The following is a 21,962-nucleotide window of genomic DNA, read 5'->3' as shown; positions in this document are numbered from 1 at the left end:
TATAAACTATGAAGCCTTTAGGTGCTCTGTGTTTTTAAGTACGTCAATTCTTCAAAATTCACAGAAGGTGACTTTAGCTGATAAAGATTTTCTCATTTGTCCAATGAACCGTGTTGTATTTAGTGCCTACAAAAAGACTCCATTAGTGTTTCTCTTTATTGAGGGAGGATGTCATGCCTCATGGGCATGGATCTTGAGTGTCACTTTTTTTGTCCAATACCTGGGCTGATCTTTATCAATGACCCTTTTGACCTATGTTATGGCCCATTATCCCATTGCTAACTTTGGAACTCCCATTTACTGTGTAGCTTTGCTTCTCGAGGCTTGATTGCAGGGTGTAACTCCACAACAGTGGCAAGGTTTCCCGGGAATGCTAATGCTGTTTGGGAAGGCTTTAAGAATACTAAGCACTGTCAGTGCCACATTTTCCCTCTTGGGAAACCAATACGTTATGGCAGCTCTCACCAACATAAACACTCTTTCTCCTTTCCCCCCGGAGTTACTCATTTAGAGAATTAGGGAGGCTCTGCCTTGCATCTTTCCCCAGCTGCAGCTATCCCGGTGAGAGGACTTCACCTCGCTCATAAATCCCCCAAGCGTCAAAAGCACTGTGATTAAAGTTCATGCATCTGTTCATGCATCAGCCCTGCACATTTCCACCTGTGGAATCAGTTAGGGATACCTGTTGTGGCTCTGCCTGGGCCCAATAGTTTGTATGGGGGAAAATTCCAAATGGATCCCACAACCTCTTTTGCTTGAAAAGATGGGCCATCCTATTTCAGATGTTAATGGATATTCAGTTGCAGAAGAATAACTGTTTGTGCCTCGTAAGAACGCTCATTCTAATTAATTTAATACTTTAGACAATGTCTTTTTGCTGAACAATTTTGAGACCAATTATTTTTTTTGCAACGTGGCTTTGGTAATATATTGCTAGACTATATCTCTGTTCTGATTGAAGCTATACAGGCAAAGAGACAAATGACTTTGCATTTTTCTGTATGAGCTAAAGAATCACACGTAAGCAGAGTGACATGTCTAAAAGATTGAGTGTTTGATGGCATTAGTGAAAGATGAGGAGCTACAGCCAGGCCCCTGCAGTCGGCTCTCATAGGTTTTCATTTTTTGTCATCCATTACGGATGCATGAACTACTCTCCCAGGATTAGAGGAGTGGGTGGGAGGGAGAATGAGCGACTAACAGCTTTCAATCATCTCAACCCTGCTGCTCAGTTCAGGTTTAAACTACGTCCTCATTTGCAGAGCGAGGGAGAGAGTTCTAAGACAGTTATCTTCAATGTAGTTCTTAAATATGTGTACATCTCTTGAAATAATAGTGTGATCATTTTACTGTGTATATGTATTACTGATACTGTTGCTACAGTATCAGTATTTTAGGGTGTTCACAGTTAGATTGTCTGCAGGGGGAGCACAGTAGAATTGCCCGCTAACTGGAAGGCGGCCATTGTATTTGTGCCAGTGACACACTTTTGGGGCTTATGATGTATAAGCATATCTCTAATGTACAGTGCGTCAATTCAGAGAAGAACTTCACTGGAGGCTATTTTAAAGCCAGCCCCTTCAGAAGCCATTACCATGCATGCTGCTATAATGGTCCAAGATGAACATTCCAGACATTACCCACAAGCTCTGCAGCTGTTAACCTTTGACCCCCGCGAAGATGTGGCAAAGCTATAAACAATGTGCAATATGGAGTGCACAGAGCTGTAGACCATTCACATCCACAGACAAGACTGCACTCATGTCTATGGCACTTTTTTCCATGGGAACCCCTCAAAACCAGAATTTCTAGCTGGGGCTACACAGTCCTTAGACCTGCCATTGCTACAGCAAACTGACAAAACATATCCACTGAAAATAGCAGAGCGGGACCAGATAGTTTATTTGGCATTTATAAAAATGTAAGACATTGGTTATTAGCTGTTAAGTCAATGTTTTTGTTTCTTTTGGAGTCCAAGGGTAAGCCTTTTACCACCCAAGACTGTCCGGCGGTTCCCAGACCTTGTGTTGTTTAGGTGACAGAGCCCATGAAAATGTCCGCTTCCCTCCAAACAGGATCGAGACTAGACTACATAACATTTGAGGGAATGAATGTTTGAGGAACATTTCAGTATGATGCTCAGTCTTTCCCCTCTACTGGAGATTCTCGGTTTCACCCTATTTAGTTGTACCACTGCCAAAAAAGGGGTACTGTGTATTTTTTCCCCAGTCTCCCGAGTGGAGCAGCCGTCTATGGCACTGCATCGCAGTGCTTGAGGCATCACTACAGTCCCGGGTTCGATCCCAGGCTGTGTCACAGCCGGCCGTGACCGGGAGACCCATGAGGAGGCTCATAATTGGCCCAGCGTCGTCTGGGTTAAGGAAGGGTTTGACCGGCCGGGTTTTCCTTGTCCCATCGTGCTCTAGCGACTCCTTCTGGCGGGCCGGGTGCCTGCAATCTGACTTCGGTTGCTGGTTGGACGGTGTTTCCTCCGACACATTGGTGCAGCTGGCTTCCGGGTTAAGCGAGCAGTGTGTCAAGAAGCAGCGGGGCTAGGCAGGGTCGTGTTTCGAAGGATGCATGGCTCCCGACCTTTGCCTCTCCCAAGTCTGTAGGGGAGTTGCAGCGATGTAACTACCAATTGGATAACACGGAATTGGGGAGAAAAAGTGATGAAAATACAAATATATATATATATATATATATATACACTGCTCAAAAAATGAATGAATGAAATATTCTTATTAAATATTTTTTTCTTTACATTGAATGTGCTGACAACAAAATCACACAATAGGTTGAGTTGAGTAGGTTTTCAGTAGCAAATACCAAGACCTCTTCGTGTTTTCCTTTATCTGATCAAGGGAAGAGGAAGTAATTGAGGGAGAAAGTGAGCAAGAGCGAGGGAAGGATAGAGAGAGAATTTCCAATCTTCAGATCCTTTACCCATCCTGGTAGAGGCCCTTCGGGACAGATATGGGCAGACGGGCACGTCACACTCACACACACACACACACACACACAACCTTATCAGCAGTCACTCAAAACGCTGAGGCATTCTAGGGGTGGAGGCAGGGGGGCATAGAGGCAGCTTGGGGCATAACCTAATCTCTGTACCTTAACTATAGACGGAGCAGACTCCAAAATGTTTTTTTGACAACATCCTGTTGATTTCAGGTCAAGTTAGATTAAAACATGTTAACGATTCTAATATAATACTTTGGTGTAATACTAGTTGAATTGATTTGTTGTTGTGCCACTCAATGTAACCAAGACACTTCTGGAAAAGAGTCATGCTATCACTGCTAAAATTAACCACCCTCAGATTTAGCCTACACACACATGCCCTAAAGTGAAAGGGAAAATATTTAATGTTGCACACATTGGAAAATATCCTGGCCTGCAGCGTTCACAACAACCCTACAGGGCCCCTCCAGAATTGTCCAAAGTAAATCCTCTTTCCCATTATTTCAGACGAGGACGCCGGCCGGCCTGTCATTGACCTAGAATGGTCTCTTTAAATGGTCACATCCATCCATGAAATGTTTCAGTTTAAACATACAGGGCCCACCTAATTTACTCTAACTATGGCAGAGCAAACATTTAAAGGCTTTTGTGCCACCTAAACCCATCCAACTTGAACACTCACGTTTTCGTATCGTTCTCATTATTTTAGTTATTGTGGTACAAATGTTTAGGGGCGATTCTGTGGGAAAGTCAACCTGAGCATGCCAGAGAAAGTTTGTTCATTTTAAAAATTAAACCACTTTCATAGTTGTCCTTAATTCCTTGCATACACTACACAACTTCTAAAATTATTACACAATTATTTCCTAGTTGGTCCTGCCCTGCTTAGTGTGCACAATATTATGTGCAGAAACATTAAAAAAGAGAAGGAGGCGCAGAATATGGAGCTGCAAATGGGCATAAGTGGACAGTTGGGCATAAGTGGACAATATGGACTTTCTATTTTACAGAGGGAATTGGAGGTAATATAAAACATTTCATATTGAAACGTCAGCTGTGTTCTCTCCACTGCTTCATCAGTCTGTCTTCCATAACCTCAGTTCACAGGGAGAACACGTTGCTTTCCTCTTCACCATCATTGTTTTGGTCTCAAACGCTGAGTGCTCATTGGCTATTGGCAGTAGTCCTTTCCCAATCGCATTGTGGCACTGCTCATTCTACAAGATGCATGACCAAGATATCTGACAGAAAATTATCGGGGCATCCGACAGGGGTCTAGAGAACGGAACAGCCATAATCGGTGTCTTTGACCCACTCAAACTACACGAGTCCCGATGTACTGATCCTAGACCAAGTTCATTTAATTTCACCCTGATCATGAAAATGTATCCGGGAGAGCAAAAACGTGGCAAATCCGTGTAGTGTATGCCCAGCATTAGGTGTACATGTTGCAGTGCAGGCTTTATTCGACCAGTAATTTGCTTTATTTCTTCCACATGCCAATATTTACAAGTCTGCCTTTTTGGGCATATTCTCCCCCCAAGGTCTACTGTAGACACATACATTAAATGTTTCATTTAAATTTTGTCCATTCTATGAAACATTAAAGTAGTGGTTTTGCATCCAAATGCCTCATCCATAATGCTGGAATTGCCCTCAGCGATAGTTCCAATTTCACCAAAACGTCCACTCCCTTGTTCCGCCTTCATCCTCTTGATGAAACCTGCTCTGAGAAACCAGTGATGCATACATACAATAATGTGAGCTCGTCATTGCTAGCCATGTCCACATGCCATTTAGCAGACACTTTTTTCCAAAGTGATTGCATGCACACTGTACATTTTCATATCGGTGGCCCCAGCTGGAATCAAACCCCGAACCCTAGTGTTGCAAGCACCTTGCTCTACCAACTGCTTTTCCACACGGTACAAAATGTCCAGGACTGTAACCGTTGGCCTCCAATGCATTACCTTAGATGCTAACATAACTGATTAGCTGCACAACATTGGCCTCTGACCCTGACAGGGAAGACTGATGTGTAGGGTTAGGATTTCCCAAGGGGCTCCAATGTGACCTCAGTGGGTGGAACATAAAGGTAGCTGGTCCCAAGGGAGAAGAGGTTTTCAGTGGCCCATTCATGACCAGAGATTTGTCTACAAGCCAGAGAGAGGGTAGGAATTATCCATTAGTCATTGGATGGACAGACAGTTAAAAGGGGTGTAGGTACATTTGAGAGGGCATGTCTGTCTGGGGAATTGCCTGCCAAATGCCCCAGACATGGTAGAGCATGGGTGGAATAGGCATTGTGGTGCTCATTTGAATTTCCTTTCTTTTTTGGCTTCAGACCAATTCCTATTCTCACTTAAAACATATCGACTTCCTCGAGTACTTGAAAAGTTGATATTTTCAAATAAACTACAAAATACATATTTTCTGCCCAGGTCTGACACATACACTACATATACACAATATTAGGGGCATGGATATACTGCACTGAATGAATGACATTTTCTTGTCAAATTGCCAATTGGCAACCCATCCTTTATGGGATTAATTGACACAACCAAACATTACAATAATTCACTATGTTCATTAAATGATCATTCTTCTTCCGGTGTTCTGGGCATTGCGCGTCGCATAAAGAAGGAAAAAATAATAAGAATAATAATAAGGTTATCCAATCAATAATTACATCCCTAGAGCAGTAAAATAATAATACATACATACATACATACATACATACATACATACATACATACATACATACATACATACTGTGTATGCATACAGACAAATAAATACCATTTGTTTACCATCAACATCAGCGGTGCGTGCACTCCAGCATGTTCTGTTAATTAGCGCTGCATTCCCAGCCCCTATGCCAACCTCATGCCAACCCCATAATCTATGTCTGTATCTGTTGACATAGGCCTGCATGTGCCAGCAAGGCACAGCCCCCCGCCCCGCCAATGTTTGGCTACTAAGCCACCTGTACCCTCCTCGCCCCAGTGCAACCTGTAGACTGACATTCTTTATCAGGGCTAGAACAATGTGTGGTAAGTGTCTTGCATTTCTGTCTCACCATGACAGTCTCTCTTGATCCCTTTCCCTCTCTCTCTCTTCAATTCAAACGTGCTTTGTTGGCACAACATTCAGGCACTATGTATTGCCAAAGCATACAAAACATTTACAATACAAGACATATAGATGGAAAGAAAAACATGAATGAGAGTGTGTGTTGTCTTCAAAAGTGGAGGGGGGTGTGTGTGTGTGTCTCGGTTGCTGCGTAGCTCGCTCCCACAGTATTTTGTAGGCAATGTGGGAGTATCAGTTTTGTGTAGTAATTAAGTGTCTGTGTGTTCAAAAGATAATAATACGTAATGATTTTCATCCAAATAATAGTGTGTGTGTCTCTCTCGATCTCCCTCCCTCAACCTCAACGAGTACTCCCAGACCAGAAAATGCCAGAGCTTCAATCACAACACAACATTTTATGGGTATGCTTCTAATCGTTAAGGACTGGGGAGTTTTTCAGGATGAAAAATATACAGAATGGACCTTTTTTTAAAGGCACACGTAGCCTACCTATCAGTTCATACACACAAACTATCTAGGTCAAATAGGAGAGAGGAATTGTGCCGTTAGGTGTTTATCTGTTTTTTAAAACCAGGTTTGCTGTATATTTAAGCAATATGAGATGTTCCATGCAATAATGGCTCTATATAATACTGTACACTTTCTTGAATTTGTTCTGGGTTTGGGGACTGTGAAAAGACTCCTGGTGGCATGTCTGGTGGGGTAAGTGTGTGTCAGAGGTGTGTGTAAGTTGACTCTGTAAACAATTTGGGATTTTCAACATATTAATGTTTCTTATAAAAAGAAGTGATGTAGTCAGTCTCGCCTCAATTCTCAGCCAAGAAAGACTGGCATGCATAGTGTTTATATCAGCCCTCTGATTACAATGAAGAGCAAGACGTGCTGCTCTGTTCTGTGCTAGCTGCAGCTTAACTAGAGGTGTGTTTGAATACTCATACTAACTGTACTAACCATACTATTTGTGATGTAAATTGTGTATGTAGTATGCTTAATGGTCATAATATGGATATAGTTAGTATGCCAAAAGTTCCCGGATGTCATACTACTTTCACCAAAGTACGAAGTATACAAGCAGTGGACACTATTTCTGTGCTTTTAGGGTCCATAATGCAATTCTTCCGAAAATGGGTGTGGCTTCACAATGTTTTCATATTTGAAGAAAATGGCAGAATAACTGATGAATTTACGAACGCTCAACACCCATTGAATGTGACCGGGGTCAGTAAACGTTGGCAAAAAAAGCATAAATTGTTGCCAGCAGCACCGTTAGTCACCAACACTTTGGATAACATGAAAACAGCCTCACCAGCTCTGCTAGTGCAAGTAATTGTAGTTAAAGTTAACTTGTTCTCAACTTGCCTATCTGGTTAAATAAAGGTGTAATAAAACAAATAAAAGTAAAATGGTCAGGGTGAGGTGTTCTCTCATTTGTTCCTGGAAGTAGCTAGCAAGTTAGCCAGTTAGCTTGGGTGCTTGACTGCCATTGTGAGGTCAGAACACTCTTATCATCCCTACTCCTTGGCCAGAGGGTCTAGTATGCACTCTGAACGCTCTGAATTTACCCAGAGGGCACTCTGGCACTCCAGATTGAATTTACAAACACACGCGATAAGTCATAAGATATCTAGCTAGTAATCTGTTATGCTAACAGGCATAACAAGAGGTTGCATAGCAACAGCATCAACTTCCGGTAGACAGGCGAAGCTCTAAGAATACAGGTAATACAGTGATTGAATGAGGGTATGAGACTTGAGTTGAGGTGTTCAGAGGCTTGACTTCAGTGCAGGACTTGACTGGGAAGACAAATAACAATAACACAACACACTACACAGTTAGACAAAAGAGCTAAGAATGAGTTAGTCTAATCAATGATTAAATCATTGTGTTAATAATAAAAATATATGCCATTTAGCAGACGCTTTTATCCAAAGCGACTTACAGTCATGTGTGCATACATTCTACGTATGGGTGGTCCCGGGAATCGAACCCACTACCCTGGCGTTACAAGCGCCATGCTCTACCAACTGAGCTACAGAAGGACCTCTAATCAAATGAAATCAAGTTGTATTAGTCACATGCGCCAAATACAATAGGTGTAGACCTTACAGTGAAATGCTTAATTACGAGCCCCTGACAAACAATGTAGTTTAAAAATACAGATGAGATAAAAGTAACAAGTAATTAAAGAGCAGCAGTAAATAACAATAGCGAGACAATATACAGGGGGGTACAGATACAGAGTCAATGTGCGGGGGCACTGGTTATTTGAGGTAGTATGTACATGTAGGTAGAGTTATTAAAGTTACTATGCATAGATGACAACAGAGAGTAGCAGCAGTGTAGAAGAGGGGGTGTTGGGGGGGGGCACTGCATATAGTCTGGGTAGCCATTTGATGAGATGTTCAGGAGTCTTAATGGTTTGGGGGTAGAAACTGTTAAGAAGCCTCTTGGACCTAGTCTTGGCGCTCCGGTACTGCTTGTTGTGCGGTAGCAGAGAGAACAGTCTATGACTGGCGTGGCTGGAGTCTTTGACAATTTTTAGGGCCTTCCTCTGACACCGCCTGGGATAGAGGTCCTGGATGGCAGGAAGCTTGGCCCCAGTGATGTACTGGGCCGTTCGCACTACCCTCTGTAGTGCCTTGCGGTCGGAGGCCGAGCAGTTGCCATACCAGGCAGGCAGTGATGCAACCAGTCATACTCTCGATGGTGCAGCTGTAGAAGCTTTCGAGGATCTGAGGACCCATGACAAATATTTTCAGTCTCCTGAGCTGGAATAGGTTTTGTCGTGCCCACTTCACAACTGTCTTGGTGTGCTTGGACCATGTTAGTTTGTTGGTGATGTGGACACCAAGGAAGTTGAAGCTCTCAGCCTGCTCCACTGCAGCCCTGTCGATGAGAATGAGGTGTGCTCGGTTCTCTTTTTTCCTATCGTCCACAATAATGTACTTTGTCTTGATCACGTTGAGGGAGAGGTTGTTGTCCTGGCACCACACGGCCAGGTCTCTGACCACCTCCCCGTAGGCTGTCGTCGTTGTTGGTGATCAGGCTTACCACTGTTGTGTTATCGGCAAACGTAATGATGGTGTTGGAGTCGTGCCTGGCCGTGCAGTCAAGAGTAAACAGGGAGTACAGGAGGGGACTGAGTACGCACCCCTGAGGTGCCCCTGTGTTGACGATGATCGTGGCGAATGTGTTTTTACCTACCCTCACCACCTGGGGGTGGCCCGTCAGGAAGTCCAGGATCCAGTTGCAGAGGGAGGTGTTTAGTCCAAAGGACCTTAGCTTATTGATAAGCTTTGAGGGCACTATGGTGTTGAATGCTGAGCTGTAGTCAATTAATAGCATTCTCACATAGGTGTTCCTTTTGTTCAGGTGGGAAAGGGCAGTGTGGAGTGCATTGGAAATTGCATCATCTGTGGATCTGTTGGTTTGGTATGCGAATTGGGGTGGGTCTAGGGTTTCTGGAATGATGGTGTTGATGTGAGCCATGACCAGCCTTTCAAGGCACTTCATGGCTACAGACGTGAGTGCTACGGGTTCATAGACATTTAGGCAGGTTACCTTAGCGTTCTTGGGCACAGAGACAATGGTCGTCTGTCATGTTGGTAGTCCAGACTCGGACAGGGAGAGGTTAAAAATGTCAATGAAGACACTTTCCAGTTGGTCATAATGTGATTATGTTTGTGTATGTGATTGACTTTACATACAGTAATGAGAGATGATTGAGGAGTACTCACAGTGCTTGGAGAGGAAACATTCAATGTGCCAATGGACGAGGGGGCACATGTGACGTGGCTTCATTTCATGTCAGGAGAGAGTTGACAATGGTAGTGGAGTGGAGTTGTCATCCCCTCTTAATCAGGGAACAGGAGGGGACGTAAGCTGTAAATATAACACGCTACAGTATGTTCATTCTCCGATCCTAATCCTATGACGGATTTGGAACGTCAGTTCATACTGCAAAGTTTTTGATTGGTTGGAGGTCATCCTCCGGAAGTGGTCATAATTAACATGTATGTCTATGGAAGGGGGTGAGGCCCACGAGCCTCCTAGGTTTTTGTATTGAAGTCAATGCCAGAGGAAAACGGTAGCTTGCTGTCCTCCGGCTACACTATGGCGCTACCCCAGAGAGTGATGTTGAAGTTACTATAGACCTTCATTGCAAAACAACTTTTTTTGCGTGTGTTTCACTGTTTTGATTTTTATGAAATTTCACTGAGGAGGATGGTCCTCCCGTTCTTTTTCTGAGGAGCCTCCACTGGTGTATCTGTAGATTTTTAAAAACATGTTTTCAATTTGTCATTATAGGGTATTGTGTGTAGATGGGTAAAAACAAGTATTGAGTCCATTTAGCATTCAAGCTGTAACACAAAAACATGTGCAAAAAGTCAAAGGGTATGAATACTTTCTGAAGGCATTGTATATATGATCCCCTGTGTGTCGCACTCTAGAGAATATTGTGTTGCCGTGAGCGACACACACGCATGTAGGGAAAGTCAGAAAGGTGTGCAGGCAGGCTTGCTCATACTCTCCCCTTGTTTCTGAGCTGGACTGCCATCATATTTAGAAGAGTTGTATAAAGCCATCGCGAGACATTTACATTTGAGTCATTTAGCAGATGCTCTTATTCAGAGCGACTTACAGTAGTGTGTGTAAAAAGAAAATACCGGTCCCCCATGGGAATCGAACCCACAACCTTGGTGTTGCAAGCGCCATGCTCTACCAGCTGAGACACACGGGACCACAAAACCTGCTCTAGGATCAGTTTATAATTTTTGGTAGTATGGTCAAGCAGACTGACTGCTGTATTCACGCTTCCTTTTACTACACTTGTCAGTGAAACAGAATGTGAGCGAGATGGTTTCATGCGATTTCTACCTTGAGCAAATGATGACGGAAAGGCGGGCGGTTCTCAAGATCCTCCCTTTAGCTTACTGAGCCAACGGTGTAGATTGCGTGTTGATGAACAGCATCAGTGCGGATGATACTAAGGCAGGCTTTTCAATGAGGTTTGTTTTGTTTTTGTAAACCTGGAATCAGGCCGTATTTTGACTGAGAGTTGGCTTGATGTGGAGTTGTAGTAATGTGGAGTGTGTGAGCCTAGGTGGATTGACAGCTCACTGACACAAAATGGGAGGGGGAGGGGGACGGAGAGCGAGATGAGATGAGAAACCAGAGAAGAGGAATGGAAAGGAATGACTGCGAAAGGCAGAAACAAAAAGGAAATGGAAAAAAAGCAAAAGGAGATGTAGAGAGAGAAGTGGGATTGCCAAAGGTTAGGATCAGTGAGAGGAAAAGAAAAGAGAGTAGTATGTAAATAAATTACAGTATTTGAAGAAGAATAAGTTGAGGGAAGACTGACAGAGAATGAGAAGAAGAGACAGAGAGAGTGCCTGAAATGGGAAAACAGACAAATCCAACAATACAAGAAAAAGAAGGGAGTTATTGTTAGAAGAGGGTAATGGCGGGGGAGTTACAACTCTAACCCCTAAAGAAAGATGTAACAGTAGAAGGAGGAGGGGAGGGAGAGAAGAGGAAGAGAGATTAAATAAAAGAGTGAATTATTTGGAAGCAGAAACTGATCATATAGAAGGATGAGCAGCTATTGGGGATATAAACACACTCTCTCTCTCTCTCTCTCTCTCTCTCTACATCTCTAACTCTCTGTCATCTCTATCCCCCTACCTACTCTCTCTCTCTCTCACACACACACACACACACACACACACACACACACACACACACACACACACACACACACACACACACACACACACACACACACACACACACACACACACACACACACACACACACACACACACACACACACACACACACACACACACACACACACACACACACACACAGAGCTGGGGAAAGAGCGTACAAGTGTATGTGAGTGGATGTCTTGGCCTACTTTTCCTGGGCATGGTTGGAAGAGAGCCAGGGGGACTGTTGCTGAGTGAAGACTGGCCACACGTGCTCCTCTCTCGGAGGCTGGAGATATAGTATACACACACTCATGTGCTTATAATTTCTCCTTTCATACACTTGATCATGTGCTTACACTCACACACCCATATGCACACATACTTTCTGCTTTCATACACTTGTTCATGCAAATACACACACACACACACACTCTTATGCTTATACACTGAGTATACCAAACATTAGGAACACCATCCTAATATTGAGTTGCACACCCCCACCCCTTTTGCCCTCAGAACAGACTTAATTTGCTGCGACTCTACAAGTTGTCGACAGCGTTCCACAGGGATGCTGGCCCATGTTGACTCCATTGCTTCCCACCGTTGTCAAGTTGGCTGGATGTCCTTTGGGTGGTGGACCCATCTTGTTACAGACAGGAAACTGTTGAGCGTGAAAAACCCAGCAGCGTTGCAGTTCTTGACACAAACCGGTGCATCTGGCACCTATTACGTGGACAACTACATGTGTGGACAACTACATGTGTGGACAACTAATATATGTGGACAACTACAAATACCTAGGTGTCTGGTTTGACTGTAAACTCTCCCTCCCTCACATTAAGCATCTCAAATCCAAATTTTAAACTAGAATCGGCTTTTTCGCATCAAAGCATCCTTCACTCATGCTGCCAAACATACCCTTGTAAAACTGACCATCCTACCGATTCTCGACTTTGGCGATGTCAATTACAAAATAGCCTCCAACACTCTACTCAACAAATTGGATGCAGTCTATCACAGTGCCATCCGTTTTGTCACCAAAGCCCCATATACCACCCACCATTGCGACCTGTACGCTCTCGTTGGCTGGTCCTCACTTCATACTCGTCGCCAAACCCACTGGCTCCAGGTCATCTTCAAGTCTCTGCTAGGTAAAGCCCCGTCTTATCTCAGCTCACTGGTCACCATAGCAGCACCCACCCGTAGCACGCGCTCCAGCAGGTATATCTCACTAGTCACCTCCAAAGCCAATTCCTAATTTGGCCGCCTTTCCTTCCAGTTCTCTGCTGCCAATGACTGGAACGAACGGCAAAAATCACTGAAGCTGGAGACCAGCTGTCAGAGCAACTCACAGATCACTGCACCTGTACATAGCCCATCTGTAATATAGCCCGTCAAACTACCTCATCCCTATACTGCATTTATTTATTTATGCACCCCAGTATTTCCATTCATCTTCTGCACATCAATCACTCCAGTGTTTATTTGGTATATTGTAATTACTTCACTACCATGGCCTATTTATTGCCTTTACCTCCCTTATCTTACCTGTAACTCTGTTGTTGTATGTGTCGAACTGCTTTGCTTTATTCTTGGCCAGGTCGCAGTTGTAAATGAGAACTTGTTCTCAACTAGCCTACCTGGTTAAATAAAGGTGAAATAAAATAAAACTACCATACACCATTCAAAGGTACTTAGATATTTTGTCTTGCCCATTCACCCTCTGAACGCCACACAATTCATGTCTCAATTGTCTAAAAGCCTAAAATCCTTCTTTGACCTGTCTCCTCCCCTTCATCTAACCCGTTGAAGTGGATTTAACAAGTGTCATCAGTAAGGGATCATAGACTGATCTAGTGAATCCAGGTGAAAGCTATGTCATGGAAAGAGCAGGTGTTCTTAATGTTTTATATACTCAGTGTACATTCTCAACACACACGTGCTCACGCATGGACACACACTTTTTCTGCTTTCATACACTCTTTCATGTAACCACACACACACACACCGCTCACACACACTCATATGCTTATAATTTCTTCTTTCATAATCGTTCATGACACACGCACCTGCACATACTTGCGCATACACACGCACACACGCACAGCTTGGAGAGATCTCAAGGACACTCATCGTTATTCATCACAGGGATAGAGCAGGGATGTTTTTTGCATGTTCCAGCTCAGTTTAGTTGACAGAATGCTACCCTGGCCTGCAGATGAACGACTGGTGGCAGTTGACGTGTGATGTATGGTCACATCTGGTCAGTGTATTAAGTCCTGCTTTATGGGATGTGTGTCAACATTTATGTGTGTCAACATTTTTGTGACATTTTCACTTAATTTAGACAGTTGAAAACCAGGGGAGAGTGGCAAATGGAAGCAGGGGGACGGCTAGATGCAGGACTTCCTGTCTCCAGTGGGAAGTATTACATGACCAGCCGGGGAATTTTGGTTGAACAGCTGATGGATGCAATTGGAGAAATGTAACACCTCTCAAATTGAGAGAACCAGCAATGGATGCAAGGACCGACCATCCAGGAGAACAAATTTGTAGTTTTAACCATGCTTTAAAGCTATAGTTTTCATTTACAAAAACAGAGTAAAACAAGATATTCTGGGTTCTGATAGTCTGACCATTGAATTAAACTCATGAGGCATTTCTAAGCTGTCCCAAATTGCCCCTTTTAAGACCCTCCCCATTGACAGACAGATACATTGACAGGCTAACACTATGGTAATTTCTATGTAAAAGGGCCCATGGGCATGAACATGTGAAGTTCATAGAAGCATGTCAAATGAAAGCTAAGAGTCTATTTTTGAGAAGTTAATGGCATAGTAATACATTTTTCAACCATTATCCATTCTAAAATTAGGAAGACGCATAGGCTTTGATTTCTGGTCAAACAGATAGAAAAGGGCTCTTAGTCCCATGCCAACTAATATCTACACTTATAATTTGTTTTTGATAAATGTTTCTGCCTTCTGTAAGTTTAAAAAACATTGCCTTGTTCCTTGACATTCTCTTACCAAAACCCCACATATCTTTAACATATAAGTTCACAGAAGTAATACGTAAAGGTAGACCGACCAATTAGTTATAGTGTTTTTACTGATGTGATTTGTTTGATTAATTATTCAGTTATTCAAACTCGAAATTTCGTTACCAAATCGGTAATGGAATTTCCAGCAAAATTGGTAACGGAATTTCTGCAGTTGAATTGGCTACAATGGGAAATCATAGTAGTCACAAACCACAGTTGGGTTCACAAGTTTGGACAGTACAGTAAAGTAGATTATGGTAAAGAAATGTAGATTATAGTTCAGTACAGTAAAATATAGTTCAGTACACAGTAGAGCAGACTAGAGTTGAGTACACTAATGTATTGTATTGTAGTGAACTGTACTGTAATGAACAACACTCTACTGAACTATACTGAATTCTACTGTACTGTGCTGTACTGTACTATAGACGTCTATGATTGGTTCAGATTTGGTCAGGTCTGGACTAACCAATTTTGGTCTTGTTTGGGTGCAGAGCTCATTAAAATAATTTCTAGTGTGCAGGATAATACCTCAAAATGCAAAGGAGGATATTGCATATATATATCTTTGTGTACCTATTTTAGGATGCATCACCATGAAGAGAATTATATTCATATCCATAATTATACATTTCTGTGTAGTACAGATCAGGAACCCATGATGAAATTCCATTACAGCAATTCCGTTACCATGTGTAAATCCCCTTCACACAATAACCAAAATATTTGTTTCAAAGTCATTGTGTCATGTCACAGCTGAGTTTTAAGAAAATGTGGACACAAAAAAATGATTTTATAGAAATTCTGTTACTAAACCTTCCATCTGCACAGTTCTTTGAGTAAATGTGTTTTTGTAACATGTTCAGTGTAAATGTTTAAAAGTAGTCCTTGTGTGTAGAGTTGTATGGTTAGTTAAACTTTGAAATCAATGGTCTTTTAAGTCAGAAATCACCTGAGTGACATCGCTAGCCCAATACTACTACCAGGAGTTTTCCATGGGTTCATTGATAGCGTTGGAACGTCACACCTCCCCTGCGAATGTTTACGACTTGTCTGTTTGTCTGTTTTTTGGTCTGTACCCGTGTGTGTGTGCCCAAGTGTTTGCCTGGACACACACACACACATCCACAAACACACAGATGCAATGTCAAACTTGCACATACTGTATAATGTATAAACCAGTATACATTGATGTACTGGCTTGCAAACCTACAAAGACACATTGAGCACAGCCACACATACACACACATATATATTTTTTTACTTAGGAGGGTCAGAGCAAGTCTGTTATTTCTCATTGGCAAACTACATTCTGTTGATTACCATATCATTTGCATGGACTCTATAGAAAACATTTGATTCTTCCTGAGTGCCTGACCACCTATATAACGTGCTTCTGTTTCAGTAACTATTGTAATGTTTCTTAATTTGCTTATAAAGAGAGAGCAGGTGTCGGTGGTTGAAAAACAAATAAGAGAAAGAACTAGAGGAACAACGTTTTTTTTTTTTTGTAGGAGCATATTCATAAAGAATTTACAGTGCGTTGGCAACATATTTTTAGAGAGTGCACTGGAAACTCACTCCTACGTTGAGAAAAAGCTTAGGGAACCTGCAAGAGATGCATGAGACTCGGCCTCTGGTTAAAAGTAACGGGAATAAGTGGGCCAATGTTGTCTTACAAATGCTTATGGATTATTATGCTTTGTGAATGATTATAAATACATCAGTGCGTGCATCTGTGCCCACATGTACAACACCGGTATGGGAGTAAGCATTCATACGCAACCGACCACCTATATCCTTTTCTAATCTCTGCAGCTCGGAAGTCCTCCCGTCGCCTAGTCTTATTGAAAAATCAGCCCTTATTTTGGACTCTGTCACTGAGTATTGCTGCGCACCAGCCCATTGCTGCGCAAACAGAGTCCTTTACCCGTCTTGTCCTCCCCCATCCCCATCTTTTTTTGTGATGCTTGAGTGAAGGCCAGACGGAGCCTGTGCGAATGCACAGAGAGGAGATGGGTGCCGGTCTGTTCAGTGTGGTTTTATAGAAAGAAACGCATCATCATTCTTGGCTTAGTGAGAGGGTTTTTCTGGAAGGGAAGCCTTCTTCACTTTTTTACTTTCTCGCTGGCCCTTCATTCACGGGTTTATGGCAACTTACTGTAACCTGCTTACCTAGGAATATTGTTAGGGGAAGATCTGACAAACCTGGTGTCCCATTATATACCAGTACAACAAATTGTAAAGAAAATAATATAAAAGGCGAGTCAGGGATGAGGATATGGCTATCCACATGATTGCAGATGAGGCTGTAATATTGAATCACAGTATCCATATATTATTATGCCTTCTTTTTTTTTTACTCCTTAGGAGTTTCTGTGATTGTACAAGACTATATCTTTGCGTATTTCAGGCTGTGAAGTTCTCAACAACGATGCAACACACAATGTTGCCATGACAAGCGACCCTCTTGGGTTGTTTAGCCCTAATTCTAGCCTTACCCCTCTTTCTTTCTTGTCTTTCAGATCATGCCCCCTAGATAGCAGCCTCACCACCCCTTTACTCCCCCCCCCCCTTACCCCTCTCGTCCCCTACTCTCCAGTGGTCCACGATGCCCCCGCGGAAGCGGACGCGCCCCGCCCTGGGGTTCCTGTGCTGCTTTGGCAGCAGCGAGCCCCTGGAGATCAACCTGAAGGACAGCGTGCCCCTGCAGTTGCTGGAGTTCAGTGCCCCCATGCCCCTGGCCGAAGAACTGCACGCACGTTTCTCTGAACTGGTGGTGAGTTGGGGAGAAAAACATATTTCCATCATCAACAACAGCAGGGCTGCCCAACCCTCTTCCTGGAGTCCAACCCTAACCTAACATACCTGATTCAGCTAGTTAAAGGTTGTGTTTCCCTGCTCAGACGTTGCTGACGCATACCAGATCTTACAAGGCCTGGGTAGGTATTTTACACACAGTGGCGGCTGTTGGGAGCAGCTATAGGAGGATGGGCTCATTGTAATGCCTGGAATGGAATAAATGGAACGGTATCAAACACGTTTGACTCCTTTCCAGGTATTCTGTTCCAGCTATTATACGAATCAACTAACCACATCATATATTATAGCAATCTGGTGGCCGACTGCACAGCTGATGACATGCAACCATTTGGTTGATGCATGCAACGTCTGAGCAGGGGAACGTGATCAAGGTCTTGGTGAGCAGCTGATAAGTAGAATCAGATGTGCTAAAAAATTTGGGTTGGCCTGAAATCCTAGGGCTCCAGGAAGAGCGTTGTGCAAGCCTATACTACAGTATATACACCAGTGGAGGCTTGTGGAGGGAGAAATCAGAGGATGGGAGAAATGGGATGAAGCATGCAAACTTTCCTACCATTCCAGCCATCTTTTAAAAATATTTATTTTTATTTTATTTAACTAGGCAAGTCAGTTAAGAACAAATTCTTATTTACAATGATGGCCTACCCCGGCCAAACCTTAAGCCGGATGACGCTGGGACAATTGTGTGCCGCCCTATGGGACTCCCAATCACAGCCGGTTGTGATACAGCCTGGAATCGAACCAGGGTCTGTAGTAAGGGTGGCGCCCAATTCGCCCAGCGTCGTCCGGGTTAGAGGAGGGTTTGGCCGGTGGCACTCATCGCGCTCTAGCGACTCCTTGTGGTGGCCCCTGCAGCCTGACTTCAGTCGTCAGTTGAATGGTAATGGTGGCTTCCGGGTTAAGCGGGCAGGTGTTAAGAAGCGTGGTTTGGGGCTCCCGGGTGGCGCAGTGGTCTAAGGCACTGCCTCACAGTGCTAGCTGTGCCACCAGAGACTCTGGGATAGTGCCCAGGCTCTGTCGCAGCCGGCCATGACCGGGAGGCCCATGGGGTGGCGCACAATTGGCCTAGCATCGTCCGGGTTAGGGAGGGTTTGGCCGGCAGGGATATCCTTGTCTCATCGCGCACTAGCGACTCCTGTGGCGGGCTGGGCGCAGTGCACGCTGACCAGGACGCTAGATGTACGGTGTTTCGAGAAAGAAGAAGAAGCATGGTTTGGCGGGTCATGTTTTGGAGAACCCATGACTCGACTTTCGCCTCCCCGTTGGGGAGTTGCAGCGATGAGACAAGATTGTAATTGGATCCCACCCACTGGGGATCCAGGCCCAGCCAATCAACATTTGTTTTTCCCCACAAAAGGGCTTTATGACAGACAGAAATACTCCTCAGTTTCATCAGCTGTCCGGGTGGCTGGTCTCAGGCAATCCAGCAGGTGGAGAAGCCGGATATAGAGGTCCTAGTTTGGTGTGATTACACATGGTCTGCGGTTGTGAGGCTGGTTGGACGTACTGACAAATTCTCTAAAACAATGTTGGAGGTGGCTTATGGTAGAGAAATGAACATTCAATTATCTGCCAACAGCTTTGTTGGACAATCCTGCATTCAGCATGCCAATTGCATGCTCCCTCAACTTGAGACGTGTGGCATTGTGTTGTGTGACAAAACTGCACATTTTAGAATGGCCTTTTATTGTCCCCATCACAATGTTCACCTGTGTAATGATCGTGCTGTTTAATCAGTGTTGATATTCCACATCTGTCAGGTGGATGGATTATCTTGGCAAAGGAGAAATGCTCACTATCAGGGATGAAAACAAATTTGTGCGGCAAATTTGAGAGCAATGTTTTTTGTGTGTATGGAGAATTTCGGATCTTTTATTTCAGCTCATGAAACATGGGACTTGGCACTTTACATGTTGCGTTTATATATTTTTTAAGTATATGTCAACAACCTTCCTCCAAAGGACCATTCTGTGGAATAAATTTGCGTGAAAATCCCCCAAATCTTTTTCAATGGTCTTGTCAATCAAATTTTGAGTCAACCAATTTTTTAGACAAATAGTTAGCTCAACTGGTCTTGATGTATGGCCAACTGGTTGACAGGTCGTCTGTATGGGCATCTGCTTAAATGGTCTTACCTACTGGTATAGTTATCTGGATACTTGGTTTGATCCTGCAATCAAATTGCTGACATTTTTTACTTGTTCACCAGACATCTAGTCAATTGGATATCTGGTCATCTGAACATCTGGCTGTAGGACTTTACACCAAAACTGAGGTCATGTTGAGCTGAAGTTTAGCACAACACAGTAGGGAGAAAGTAGTGGGGGGAAATGTAATGAAAAACATAACTGAGTGTGTTTCCATGTCACTGGGAGTGAGGGATTATTATTATGAAATGCAGCTCCTTTTTTCACAAAGAGAACTAAGCTTTGGTGGAGTCTGGAGTAGGAGTGACATATCTGGGCCAAGCAGTGGAGCAAACCATCTCTGTATGTTTTTCAGGGGGCCTGGAACTCCACAAATGGTGTCTCCCAGAGAAGTCACTTTATAGATTTAGTTCTAAAATAGAGTTGTTTTTACAGTGGGAAGTAATTATGCCACGTTAAGACCCAATGGGTTATGTTTTGGCACCCCAGTAACACTTTATTTGGATAGTCCCAAATAGATCATTTGTAGATGTTCAGTAACTGTCAACAACATTTCAACTAACTATCCTATAACCCTAGCCCTAACCTTAACACTTATCCTAAACTTAAACCTTATCTTAACCCTTATTCTAAACCTAACTGTAACCACGGCAACAGTTGCTTGTCAACAGATATGGGACTATTGATATAAAGTGGGGCCAACACCTGTTTTATTAGAGATACTGAAAGTCGGTGTCATATTGCCTTAAGTCCTTTCGGATATGTACACTCATGCCACTCAACATTTTGTAGTGCCAGCTGAGTAAAACACTGCAAGAAATACATTTATTGATTCAACCATGTTGATCTTCATACACCATCACTGATTGGTCCACAGATACCATGAAGTATAGGCATAGGACATTGTGTCATATTTCGCTAACTGATGTCATTCTCACGTCAAGACCACAGCATATTGGGCTTCATGCCTCTTGGTTCTTTAAAACCTTCTTGGTCTGACCTCTCGAGATCCTTCCGTGCCGTTCGCTAACTCTCAAACAAATCCAAAGGAACCTGGGAACAATTGCAATTGATTTGGATAAGTATAATGGAGACCACATCAGAGAATTTAATGGATTCCACTCATCACAATAGCCATTTAGGGCAGGCCACAGCATTTCCTGATACAGAATGTTTAGCTTCCATTAATTGACTTAAATGGTTTCTTCCCAGTGTCGTTTTCACAGCACGCACACGCCAATGATTTATATGCCACGTGTGAACATTTGACTCTGGGTGGAGTGGTGACAGTACATTTTCTGGCAATTCCATCTTGGGTAATAACATTTAATCATCAAAACAGAATTGCTCTCACATTAGGATAATTGAAAATGGGCTCTTTCCGTAATTCTGTAAATGCTGTGGGGTGGGTGTAAGTGTGCGTGCTCGCATTGCGTATGTGTATGCTTGTCTGTGGTGTGCTGGTTTGTTGTGATGCCAGTGTGGTTAGGTGAAATACCTCTTGAGATTCCTGGCAAAAGAGCCAAAGTGTAAGGTTGTTTGGGGACAACGCGGGTGACATTTGAAATGAGTGCTGATGGCAATAGGATAGATGCAGTGGAATTCAGGTCTCTGTTGGCTTCTGCAGTACTGTAGAAATGTCTACATATGGCTGCCATGTGAACACAAAATGCTCACACTGGGCCAAACTCAACCGTGGCGCTACCTCCATACACTGCGCAGTGAAAGAGAAAGAGGAGAGGAAGTGAGTGAGAGACCGACCTAAGATGTGAGGGGAGAAAATAAAAGAGGTTTGGCTGGGCAGCGAAGAAAGTAAATCAAATCTATTGATTGTGTTTGTAACTAACAAATAATAATTTTTCAAAAATGTATGAAAGGATGTTACAGTACAACCTGATTGTGAATGTATTTGTTTTGATTGAAGGTGTGTTGTACTTCCACATTTGACACATTTGATCTTGGATCATAGGCTGTAAGTGGGGAGTAGCTTGTTGAGCCTAGCCCAGTTGGTGCGACAACATCAATACTAGTGGGCATTTGACATGGGTAGGGGGCAGATGACAGATTAGTGAGGAGGCTTTCTCTCTTTGCCTCCGTCTCACTCTCTCTTTCTCCGTCTTTGTATTTACAGTGGGGCAAAAAAAGTATTTAGTCAGCCACCAATTGTGCAAG

General features: G+C 43.3%; 1 protein-coding gene across 6 annotated transcripts in view; it reads left to right on the top strand.

Annotated features, from left to right (window-relative positions):
• Nucleotides 1-21,962, top strand: part of daam2 (dishevelled associated activator of morphogenesis 2) — a 211,644-nt gene that overhangs the window by 73,767 nt on the left and 115,915 nt on the right. For 5 of the 6 annotated variants that reach the window (XM_035800878.2, XM_035800870.2, XM_035800860.2 and 2 more), the window contains exon 2: nt 17,346-17,599. In XM_035800878.2, the coding sequence (XP_035656771.1) occupies nt 17,432-17,599 (168 nt within the window). In that variant the 5' untranslated portion in view covers nt 17,346-17,431. The remainder of the gene's footprint in view (nt 1-17,345; nt 17,600-21,962) is intronic. The other variant, XM_052478770.1, reaches the window with a different exon arrangement.

The sequence above is a fragment of the Oncorhynchus keta genome, chromosome 2 (genome assembly GCF_023373465.1).
Source record: "Oncorhynchus keta strain PuntledgeMale-10-30-2019 chromosome 2, Oket_V2, whole genome shotgun sequence".
Lineage (NCBI taxonomy): Eukaryota > Metazoa > Chordata > Actinopteri > Salmoniformes > Salmonidae > Oncorhynchus > Oncorhynchus keta.
The sequence above is the reverse complement of the archived record's forward strand: the minus strand, read 5'-3'. Positions and strand labels throughout refer to the sequence as shown.